The following is a 12920-nucleotide window of genomic DNA, read 5'->3' as shown; positions in this document are numbered from 1 at the left end:
ATCAGGTGCGGTAGTTGCTAGATAGCTGTTCTGTGACTTATGCGTTGAAGTTCTTCTCAATATCGTTAAACTTTTTAACAATTATGGTGTACTCACTTGCAGAAAAAGTGGAAATAATCGAATTTTATTTTAAAAATAGTGAATGTGGCAATGGTGTTGCGCAGATATTCAATGAACGCCATCCTGACAAACACCTTTATGGCAAAATCCTGTAGTAAATGAAGCTATGAAGGTATTCGTATTGGGCCAAGTTGCCATGGATAGTACGCTGAGTAAAAGAAAATTCGCCAATGAGACCGGCGTGAATCGTACAAGTGTCCAAAGTATATTAAAAAAAACACAAGTTCCACTCGTACAAAAAAATTCAGTTGGTACAAGAACTCAACAAAGACGATTTTGATCGTCGCTTGCAATTTTGTGAAACTATGAGTGTACGAGTGGCGAATGATAATAATTTCCTATTTAATGTGTGTTTTTCGGATGAGTTTCTTTTTGAACGGTTTAATTAATCAGCACAACTGTCGGTACTGGGCTGAAGACAACCCCAGGGTTTTTCACGAGGTGCACACACAAAGCCCTCAGAAATTGAACGTGTGGGCTGGTATTTTTGGAAATTCTATTGCAGATCAGTTTAACGATATTGAGAAGAACTTCAACGCACAAGTTACAGAACAGCTATCTAGCAACTACCGCACCTGATCGTTCAATCTTATGGCAAGTGAAAAAATGCTTAAACATCTAAAAATAATAAGAAAAAACCTCAAATTGGTCGAAGGAATTTATCCTTATCATTTACTCTGATAAATGTTTAAAAAAACTTTTCAAATTTCAATCCTTCATATTTTCTCAATGACTCGACCGATTTTCAAAAACGAGGCGGGGAACTATAGAGAATAGAAAGCTCTTTTCATTGCGGCGCCACTTGACTCCCCTTCCCATTTGAAAAAAGTTGGGGGATGACACCCCCGCTTAGAGGGTTGAATATTTTGCAATCATTTATGGGGCAAAAGTTGCCCCCCTCACAAACAAAATTGACGTGTTTTTGGATTTTTTGAAAAAATAAATACCCTGGCCGTTATGCCTTGCGGAACGTTTTCGATGGGCCACCTTGTATATATTTCCATTGTTATTGTCTGGTAATTGGATTTTCAAATCTATTAAACAATGAATCTGTCCCACACTGGATCTTTTCTGGGTTATCTTTCTTGTAAATTTAATCTAATACATATGTTGCCATATTATCAAGAATTTATATTTTTTACCTAAAAACTAAAAAAAAATCCAAAAACGAAACGCGAAAAAAAACTCATAGGCGTGTTTCTGGGGTTGAACTATACTACCAATTAAAATACTTGCGCTTATTTTTGGGACACCCTGGATAATCAAATGAAAATAAAAAAACATCGAAATATGAATTTGAAGTTGTTTAAAATTTGGTATAAATGATGTAAATTTTAAAACTAAGTTTATATTCAACACCAGTCAGTAATCATTTGTTCGTATCATACTGTTATTTAATTGTGGTTAATTTTAATTGAATTATTTTTGGTCTGTATCGCATTAATATTATTTTATAGACTGGCGAAATGGAAATAATATCATTTTAAATAATTCTACATTTTAAATTATTTATTATAACTTTGAGTTTATTTATTTATTAATTTCCTGTGTCTGTATGCGTTATAACCGAATATCACTAATGGTAATAAAATTTAAATTATTTTTTGTTAAATTAGAAGAAATATTCATGTAAATTTAATTCGAATATAGTACATATTTTGTATATTTTATATATTTCGATATATTGTTCACTACTGAACTTTATTATTATATCCTATATAATGTAAAGTGTCTAAATTAATTTGAAATAGCTCATTTATCTCTATTTTACCTTCATTAGTGACAGCAAAATTACGACAAAAGCATATTATTTTTAACACATATTAAAAATATTCTCATTATAGTGAGATGTTTGGACTGCATCTCAATGTCTCCAAGACCAAACTATTGGTCTTTTCTAAGACTCCAATAAATGCACACTTGCGTGTCAAAGGACAAACAATCGAACAAGTGACCTCAATAAAGTATTTAGGAGCTAACATCAATAGTCAGTGCGACAGGAAAAGAGAAATATTTTCAAGAATTGAGCAAGCGAGAAAAATCTTGGTGAGTATGAAATCATTTTTTACAAGACGAGACCTCAGTGCGGAACTCAGAACTCGAATGGTTACTCTATGGATGTGAGAGCTGGACACTGGATTTACAGACCGAAAAGAGAATAGAAGCCTTCGAAATGTATGTGTACAGGCGGATGCTGCGAATCTCATGGGTACAAAGGATCACCAACGTTAAAGTACCCCAGCGCATGCAGAAACAAAAAGAGATACTGAACACCATCAAGGAAAGAAAAATGCAATATCTGGGTCATGTGATGAGAGGTGATAGATACGAAATACTGCGCCTCATAATAGACGGCAAAGTGCAAGGGAAAAAATCAGTAGGAAGACGCCAGAACTCATGGCTAAAAGATTTAAGGAGATGGTTTGAACGCTCGTCTGCGGAAATCTTCCGGGCTGAAGTTTCCAGAGCCACAATTGCCATTTGAATCGCCAACCTTCGGCAGGAGAGGGCGTGATAAGAAGAATTAAAAATATACTTCCCGTGGTGCTTGGTACATTTCAGTTGATTTGAAAAAATTCCGACCGCAGCGCTGTATACGGCAGAAATTAGAAAGTTTCACTATCTATTTTACGCCTGCCCTGTTACAGTTCATGCTAATCGCATTAAAATAATATTTAAAGTCCGATTCTGAAAGCCCGATAATCTCCGAAACTAAGCATTTTAGGATATACGCTGCCGAAGTTTCCGGAATACAGGTCGAAGCATCATGTATATGACGGGATAATTTCTTGAAAATTGTCTGTGGTTATTTTGCCATTTATTTTCTGTAAAATGTCACTGCGTTAGAATTAAAAAGAAAGGCAATTTGATAAAAGAAAACGTTATTAAATACAATTTATTGAAAAATTAGAAATTGTTTTAATTTTTTTGACTTTTAATAACAATTTAACCACCCTGTATATATACGTAGACAAAGAAGATCTCGATATTGCACATTTTGGCATATCAAGTCGTAAAATACAACTGTTTCATTTTAATGAACGATAATATTAAATTGCTACATATTTTTACTATGCCAATGTACCATAATCTAGCAGACAATGTTGCAGAAGAATACGTGAAATGACAAACAATTTTAAACGAATACAAAATAATTCGAAAATTCGTATTATATTTTTACAACTCCATATACGAAATAACGACCATTCGTATCGACATGACAATAAAATGTGTAAAATTAATGAAAATAAATAGGTAATAAATAAAATTTATATATTCCAAAGTTTTTTACTGTTTAGTATTTTACAAGTTTATTAGAGATTTCGTCTTTTTACGATTTATTCCGTTAATATAGGTAATCATTTATTTATTAATTTCAAATTGTTTTAAAAAATTCTTATAGCTTTTATTAAAGAATTAGTTTTTCCCGCGACTTCGTCCGCATAAAATTCGAATTTATTCTACATGAAGTATTTTCTTATACGTGTAACTCCTAACTAGGGCATTCAATCCAGAAAGAAATTTTCAATCCCGGGATTTCGGGATTATAATTTTTCGATCCCGGGATCCCGGGATTGGTCCCGGGATTCACCAATAAATTAATTACGTTGGAATTATATTATATTTTCTTTCTTTACAAAATTTTATTGAACAAAAAAAAACATTAACATAAATTAAACGTCATCCCCATTACAAAACAACATAACATATAAATTTATTTAACAAAAAAAAACATAAAAGGAACTAAAATATACATTTTTTATTTAATTTACATAACCAATCAAATACAGCATAACACAGGATTACTAAGATACTAAAATAACAACTTATGCAGTAACAAAGATGAGGATCTAAACTTGGTTTTTTTGGTTTTTGAAAAAGTTTCTTAAAAAAAACAAGCCGATCAAGAGTATTATCACTCAAACTAGATCTGCATCATCTTCAAACTTGATCAAACATTCAGGGTTGTTTATAAGCGCATATTGTACTATCATGAAAGACTTGTGTACGATTTAAATTAAGGAAAAAATGTAATGATGAATCCCGAAAATCCCGGGATTAAAGAAAAGACAATCCCGTGATTTCGGGATTGAAAAAATGTCCGGGATCCCGGGATCCCGGGATTGAATGCCCTACTCCTAACCACAAATAAAAACTGCCAATACATAATATCGTTATATTTTGGACAATTCACACATTATTACCTTTATTAGATATAGCCTATACTCTGAATCAGGAAAGAAGACGATTGCGTAATATCATAAATTATACTAAATATAAATGTACGTACGTCGGTGATAAGGTCACGAGGTTACGACCCTATATGTTACGGTTAAAGTCCGATGTCCGGTTAATGCCGACAAACATGTTAATGTTTGGGTTAGGTTATGATTTTGGTTGTTTTGTTGTGTGTTATTCTCGAGATTAACCGGACATCGGACCTTAACCGTAACATATATACTTACGTGGATAAGTAAATCACTATGGAAACTGTCGCAAACATATCAACGACTTCCATTTATCTTCTTTTTTTGTTGCACACGCGGTGCTTCTACTCTATCTCTCCTTGTCGAGGACCACGCGCCAAATTTGAACATTAATTTTAAAAATTTAATTTGTAAAATGCTTATATTTGAACAATAAATGGAATGTTTACTGTCACAAAAATTAAATTATATAAAAAATATAATTAGCCACTCCGTACGAATATCAATATTCTTAGGAAATCTAACCAGAAAGTATGCATGTGGCTTAATTAGGGTTCCCAACCGTCCCGGTTTGACCGGGATTAACCAGGAATCAGAAAGTTTGTCCCGGCGAAAATTTTGCCTTGGCCGGGACCAAAAAGATCACATTTACATATAATATATTTGAATTTCTGATATTTAATGTTTTGTTTCAATTATTTAAAAACTTAAAAATAATTGTCCCGGAATCGCCGATGCTCAAGTTGGGAACCCTAGGCTTAATATAAATAAAAGAAGAGCTGAATACTTTACTTACCTATGAAAGGGTAATTCGGGGACCTTTTTATTAGAACTTTCACACACTAAACACTTTCTAGTCATTTTTACGAGTATTTAGAAAGTCCAACGAAAAAAAATAGAAATATAATTGCACAAACTTAAAATTAACTTCTCACTGAACACACTCGCATCCTTGGCTATATGTATAAAAGCGGTCGATAAGAGTAATTAATACAATTTTTAATATAAAAAACGCAAAACCGAGCGTCGTTACACAATGGAAATAAAATTATGACATATCATTATGACAATATGATGACAATGAAAAGTTGGTTTCCATGACAATGTATAATTTGTACTTTGTAAACCGTATAAAATCTTTGTATAAAATTGTGATTATTTTGAAAATAATTGCAACTTTTAATGTGCATGCGCAAAGTAAGGTCCTCGAGAAAGACAAACCTATTGAACGTTTCATAAGTGCAATAAAGAAGGTTTCAAAATGGCATGTCGTGATGTTGGAGACATATATTTTTATTGCTAAACTTATGGCGTGGATTCCCCACCTAAGTATATATGATCTAGGGCGTATTTTTGTGGTGCGTATGGATGTCAATATGTCATCGGTCATCGAACTTTAATATGTCATCGGTCGTAACCCTAGATCAAGTACATACATAAAATACATACAAACTTTTGCGTTTATTATAAAGAAATATATTTTTTTTTTAAATGCGGATCTGTTTTTTTCATCAAAGAAAATCATCAAAAGAAAAACAATTATTGTAAAGAAAAATGAATTTATTATAATAGAAAAATAAGTATCTTTATCACTTTTTGGGGTAATTATATTTTAGTATCCAATCCTAAACCTTTATTTGGGACGTTAAATATGAACAGAGACTTAAAAGTATTATAAAATTTGAGTAGCCATCAAAAAGAAAAAGATATTTTGATCCATTTCTTTATTTCTTCTAACGCTACAATATTAAGAATATTTTGTTGGTTGCAGCTCGCTAAAACTGGTTTATATCTTCTCGGTGAATCCCCATCTTGGACCACTGCAAGTATCACTTTCGAGAATGGTTATGGATATTATGAAATTCTTCTTTTTATACGTCTTAGTGTTATTCGCCTTTTCATGTGGTAAGTTATATTATTTTATCTATTATGTACCCAAGTATCCAATGCAGCGGCGTGCGGTGATATTTTTAGATGTCAAAAATTAATAATTAAAGTCAAAAAATATTTTTGTATATTTACAGACATTTAAGATCATATATAATCCACTTAGACAGTTGTTTAAGAACTCTATATCAGCTGTAGTAAAATGAGTAAATAATTGTGAAAAATAAAGTACCAACCCTAGATGCAACATTTTTCGTAAGCACATACTTGTGCAGTTTGAAATTTTGATGAAAAATCCGGCAATACCGCATAGAAGAAATGTATCAACCTAATTTTTATCTCTTTTTAAAACATTTGATTTCTCATCTACTACTTTCCACTTTTTACTACTGTCTACATCACTGTCTTACACGTTAAAATCCAGACCGCGAAGTATCGATGACAAATCATACAGAATAATATTTATAAGATAGATATTTTCCATATAATTTCTGGATGAAACAAAATCTGTATTCAGCATTTATTTATTTTTTTGCTATTAATTTATTTGATTTAATTGAAAGTTATAAAATTATAAGTCAGGTGTTATTAAAAAAACATTTACAAGGCATAGGAAGGTTTCGACTCTCAGATAATTTGCGCAAATTGTCTTGTGCAAGCCAAACTGTATCTATAAATCGCTGAGTGTAAACAGAAATCGTTATATTGTGCAGTTCAAAAATTTGGTTTGAGCTGTTTGAGTAAAATCTATCCCGTCCTGGTTTTTAACTGAGCATTACCGCGGTTTTAGATAGTTATGACATTTTTTGATTAATATTTTAGGTATTTTTAAAGAAAATTGTGCCTATGTCTTCTTTTTAGGGTACTTAAATAAAATCCGTCAGACAAATAGTACCAACTAACTAAATGTGTAAATGAAAAAATAGGTTTGCATAAAAATTTTGTACAAATTGCTTGCCTAAACCAGTTTGCGCAAACTCTCTGAGAGTCTAAAAAGTCAAGTTTTAGCACAATGTTTATTCAGATTTATACGTTTTGAATAAAAAAAATTATAAAGTAAACCAGAAGTAATGAAAAAAAAAGAAAACAGAGCAACAACTTATAAAAATTTAATTATAAGTAATAATATTAATATTTAAAAAAATAATTCGAAATAAAAGTCACATAAAAGCGACAAAAACAATTATAAGAATAATATTTACTCTTTTCGTAGAATTTTTATTTAACAAGGTTGACATATTTGAGCCCTATTATATTTAATGCTCTTTGAGAACGATTCTCTGAATTTCATTTAAGTAAATTGCACAAATGAAGTAACTGCGTTCTTTCTATTTATTGCCTTGGCCACTTAACCGAAGGGCAGGCAATAAAACGTCAGTATAGACTATATATTGATATTACGTAAATACATTTGGTATAGAGCACTCTATAAAATTGTATTGATGGGAATTTAACGGTATATCTCTCAATATCTACGTGTTTAATTAAGAGACAGCGGCAGCGGTCTAATTTAGACTTATTACTTCAAATTGCCTTATACCGGGTGCGTCTCAAAAGTGGCTCGCCCCTATAACTTTTTATTTCTTTCAGATAAAAAAAAAGATATTTGGCATGTTAATATATGACATAAATTAGGATTGTGTGACGTATTCAATTGTTCTAGGTCACTTCCTGTTTCACCGGAAATGACTACAACGTTTGATTTTTAAATGGCACCCCCGGTATTTTTTTACTTCATTTGATAGAAAATCGCACTCTGAATATAGATAAATGAAACAAGTTTAGATTGGAAAGTGCCTTGGCGCTATTCTTGCAACGGTCACGACTCAAAGCTTTTGATAATTTCGGATCGATTCGGTTTTTTCCGGAATTATGTCGCTAAATATTATTTATTCAAATTTATTATTATTTTTTTTAATTTGAAAAATAAAATACAGTGTGTTGCATACAAGAAACTTTATTTTATATAAGGACATGTATGTGAAATACCTATGAAACATTGGAAACCGACGTTATGCCACGATCCACGATGGTTTTTGCAATTCACAGTTCACAACACGGTTTTTTAGTTTTTAATGCCACTTTTTCACAATTATCACGGGTTTGAGTAAGTAAAATTTAAATTAAAGTCGCAAGATAGCAATAATTACTTTGAGAATGTGCGCTTTAAACACTTTTCGGTATTTTTTCAATGAGGGCGGTTTAAATTTTAAAAGATTTTATAATTTTTGAAGATTCTGACTTTGACAAGAGAAAATTATTTCTGTTATTGTTTAGTGGTTGTTCTTAGCAACCGCTATAGCAGCGCCAAATCGCGTAAGACGGTCACGACCCAAAACAATTATCTATTTTGACGGGCTTTCCAATCTAAATGTATTTCCTTTATCTATGATTCTGAATAGAATGTATCAATCGTATGTCAATTTTTGACAAAAGCTTCAACAAGATCAATGACTTTTGCACAATCTTCGACACTAAGAACCATATTCAATCGCACACAATAATCATCACCAAAGCCACCTCTTCATTATGAAAAATAACTTCAAAAAGTAACGGTAATTGAAAACATCGCAAAATGTTTATGGCAAGTTCGTTTTGCTCTTAAAAATTAACCAAGGCATGTGTTGACATGAATCAAAAAACAAAATATTCAGCAGATATGGTTCTGACCGAAAAATAATGTTTCAGAAAAACTTGCTATCGAACTTATTTGCACAAGGTGTTTTAAAAATAGAGTAAAAGCAACTCTTCGATTAACCCTGTATAATAAGTCAAATACTAAAGTTTATAATAAACTTTAGTATTTTTCGAATTAAAGCTGATATATTTATATACAGTTTGTTAAAATAAATCAACGAAATAGAGCTAAAAATAAAAAATATAACATTGACCAAAAATTTTCCGTTTCCTTTTTTTCATCACTTTTTTAATTTAATAAACGTGTATCATGTATACTAAAATTATGATTCATTGCTTACTAAATTATTCCTATTCTGATCCTCTATTTCTAATTAGAATATTAAAGTAAAATGTTTTGTGTAATTCAAGGTCTAAATCAACTATTGTGGTACTATGCAAATGCTGAAAAAAGCAGATGTAAAGATCCAGATGACCCTTCATCAGGCACAAATCCTGGAGATGGTGATTCAAACGCATGCACTATTTGGAGAAGATTTTCCAAGTATTACCTCTTAAATTATATTGTTATCGTCCTGCTTATATATCTTATTTTTTTTTAGTTTGTTTGAAACTGTTCAAACACTTTTTTGGGCTGTGTTTGGTCTGATCGACTTGGACAGCTTTGATTTGAACGAAATCAAAATATTTACGAGGTTCTGGGGAATGTTGATGTTCGGAACATATTCTGTTATCAACATTGTAGTGCTACTCAATCTACTGATTGCCATGATGAATCATTCATATCAACTTATTTCGGTAAGTATTAATCAGAGTACCTCAATAGCACCTCAAAATTTTGATGTAGGTATTTTAATGTTTAATATATTTTGTTCTAATGGGCGATTTAGATGACTTTTTAAGCACTTTGTTGCTAAATTATTTGACTTTTATCTCTTCTATCTGTCAATTATACAAGGTGACACAAAATGTTGATAATTTGGTGAAAGTTTGATATACCCTGTGGAATATGTTAACAAAGTAAGGTATTTAAAAATAATTTTGTCATCTAGGTACGTCTTTTCTCCACAGTTTTTCTTTTGATTCATCTCAATAGCTTATTTTTATTGGAGATATTTGCTTTTGAATAAGACAGAAACGATTTACATCAATTTTAGCACTGATTTTGGGTTCCAATTCAATTCAATTCCAACAGACAATAATAATATGATTTTTGAAGACAGTGACATTTACATAAATCATAAACACTATTTTATAGGTCTGTTGACTGGGATCAAAAGCAAAGGTATGGCTTTAATGTAAAAAATACGAAAAAATGTTAGTGTCTTGTTCAAAAGCGAATATCTCCAAAAAAAATAAAGGTATTTAGATTAATCAAAAAACAAGCTATCGAGAAAAGATACACCTAGATGATAAAAGTATTTTTAAATTCCTTGTTTTGCTAACGTTTGCTAACGTTTGCTTAAAAAATCATCAAAATCGGTCCACTAGAACACAATATACAAAACTTTAAATTACTTAATTTTTAGTAGGTAATAAACTCTTATTGTATGTAGCTTAACTTATTTAAAATTTAAGGCTTACAAGTTATTATATCTAAGAAATATTTTGAGTTGTAATATACTGAATATTATTTTTGAAGGAACGAGCTGATACAGAATGGAAATTTGCAAGGAGCAAATTGTGGATCAGCTATTTCGAGGAAGGAGGTACAGCTCCTCCTCCTTTCAACATCATACCCACTCCAAAAAGCGTCTGGTATATTATCCAGTGGGCCAGGAGAAAATTCTTCGGCTCACGAGCAGCCAAAAAAGAACACATGAGAACTATCAGGGTAAATATACTTAGTTTTAATTTTTATAAACTTATCTACCTACCTTACAAACGTTTTATAAGCCATATAAAATAAACTCGTATTAAGGACATTCTTTAGTTTCAGAAACTTATAAAAAAATATATAAAATATATATTATACCGGGTGTTGCATCGTCGAGCGGGACATAGGAAACCCCATGTAAATTTTAATGGGGTCAATTATTGGGTTCCCTAATTATTTTAGAGAATAATTCTATTTAGGGTTATTGAAGAGCACCAAAACCCACATTCAAAAGAATAACTTTAGATATTTTTGCTTAGCACGTTTACGAGTTATCGCCGATTTCTTTTTAAATATTTCTCCTTTCTTATGGCCCTGTATTTACTTATGAGCACCAGTCAAGGTAAAAGATAACTGTCAAATGAAGTTGTCATTTCAGAAATTTATCTATTTAGTGCTTTATTATTATTATTGAAAACTCATACCTACATCGAAAATATTAGCCATGAATTACACTACCGAAGAAAAAGTATTGATGATTAAATGGTATTATCAAGGAAATAGTTATCAAAAGGTGTCGGACATGTTTGCTGCTCTGTATCCGAATAGACCGATACCTGGAAAATCTACAATCGCAAGGAATATCCAGAGATTTGAGACCAAAGGTACCCTAATAAATAACTGCAGATGTGAAGCAAGGCAGGAACAAAGAGAAGATGCAAGAAATGATACCGACTTGGAAGTTTTATTGTGCGTGGAAGAGAACGATGGAAAGATCAGCACAAGGAAACTTGAGGATGAAATAGGAATAGATCACACTACAGCGTTTCGAATTTTGAAACGACATAAATACTATTCCTTCAAATATGAAAAGCACCAAGAGCTACGAGATGGGGACGAAATACGGCGGCAGGCGTTTTGTTTTGATATGTTGGAAAGAGCAAACACGGATAGGGAATTTTTAAAAAACATATGTTTCACTGACGAATGCACGTTTACCTTAAATAATGAACACAATGTTCAAAATTATCGATATTGGAACAAAAAAAACCAACACAGGTTTGTCGAAACAAGGACGCAATATCCACAGAAAGTAAATGTTTGGGCATATTCGGACACAATATTATCGGGCCATTATTTCTTACGGGAAATTTAAATGCAGAATATTATTTGGAACTCCTCGAAAATCATATTTTACCTGCTTTACATGATGCCGCTAGGGAAAATCAGGAGGTTTGGTACCAAATGGATGGTTGCCCGGCACATAGTACCCTGGCTGTTTGGGAATATTTAAACAATAGTTTTAACGGAAACGATATTGGCCTAAATCATACAGTAAATTGGCCAGCAAGGTCTCCTGATATTTCGCCAAATGATTTCTTTCTCTGGGGCCATTTAAAAAACAGGATATACAAGGATAAAAAATACCCAAATCTAGACGAGTTAAAAAATGCTATTTCTGCCGAATGCAATACAATTTCAGTTTACCAACTAGCTAATGTAAGAAGAAAATTTTATGATCGCCTGGGTTATTGTCTAGCAATCGATGGAGGAATATTTGAACATCTTCTTAAATCTTAAAGTTCTAATGATTTAATAGTACCTAAATTAATAAGTTATTGAATATTGTAATAATACTATAATTACTTTAGTTCGTATTAATTTGTATTTATAAATACTTTAATCTTTAAGATTTCCGATGTAGGAATGAGTCATGAGTTTTCAATAATAACATAATAATAATAAAGCACTAAATAGGTAAATTTCTGAAATGACAACTTCATTTGACAGTTATCTTTTACCTTGACTGGTGCTCATAAGTAAATACAGGGACATAAGGAAGGAGAAATATTTAAAAAGAAATCGGCGATAACTCGTAAACGAGCTAATCAAAAATATCATCTAAAGTTATTCTTTTGAATGTGGGTTTTAGTGCTCTTCAATAAACCTAAATAGAATTATTCTCTAAAATAATTAGGGAAGCCAATAATCGACCCTATTAAAATTTATATGGGATGTCCCTATGTCCCGTCCGACGATGCAACACCCGGTGTGTTAAAAAACCAAACCTTAAGCAGTGTCATTTAACCACTTTATCAATACAAAAATTAGCCAAAATATGAAATAGTACAACAAGTAAATAGCCGTAAAGAAGCATTTTGTACCAAAGAAGGGCACACAGCTATTGATTACGAAGCTAAAAATGCTCGAGAAAACATATTTTCGTAATATTAGAGCAGTATGTTTTAATT

General features: G+C 31.6%; 1 protein-coding gene across 1 annotated transcript in view; it reads left to right on the top strand.

Annotated features, from left to right (window-relative positions):
* LOC115874611 (transient receptor potential-gamma protein) overlaps positions 1 to 12920 on the top strand; it is a 312812-nt gene that overhangs the window by 221675 nt on the left and 78217 nt on the right. The window contains exons 12-15 of the mRNA XM_030889819.1: positions 6100 to 6233; positions 9264 to 9396; positions 9455 to 9650; positions 10495 to 10686. Of these exons, the coding sequence (XP_030745679.1) occupies positions 6100 to 6233; positions 9264 to 9396; positions 9455 to 9650; positions 10495 to 10686 (655 nt within the window). The remainder of the gene's footprint in view (positions 1 to 6099; positions 6234 to 9263; positions 9397 to 9454; positions 9651 to 10494; positions 10687 to 12920) is intronic.

The sequence above is a fragment of the Sitophilus oryzae genome, unplaced genomic scaffold, assembly GCF_002938485.1.
Source record: "Sitophilus oryzae breed Bouriz unplaced genomic scaffold, Soryzae_2.0 scaffold_1297_pilon_pilon, whole genome shotgun sequence".
Lineage (NCBI taxonomy): Eukaryota > Metazoa > Arthropoda > Insecta > Coleoptera > Curculionidae > Sitophilus > Sitophilus oryzae.
The sequence above is the reverse complement of the archived record's forward strand: the minus strand, read 5'-3'. Positions and strand labels throughout refer to the sequence as shown.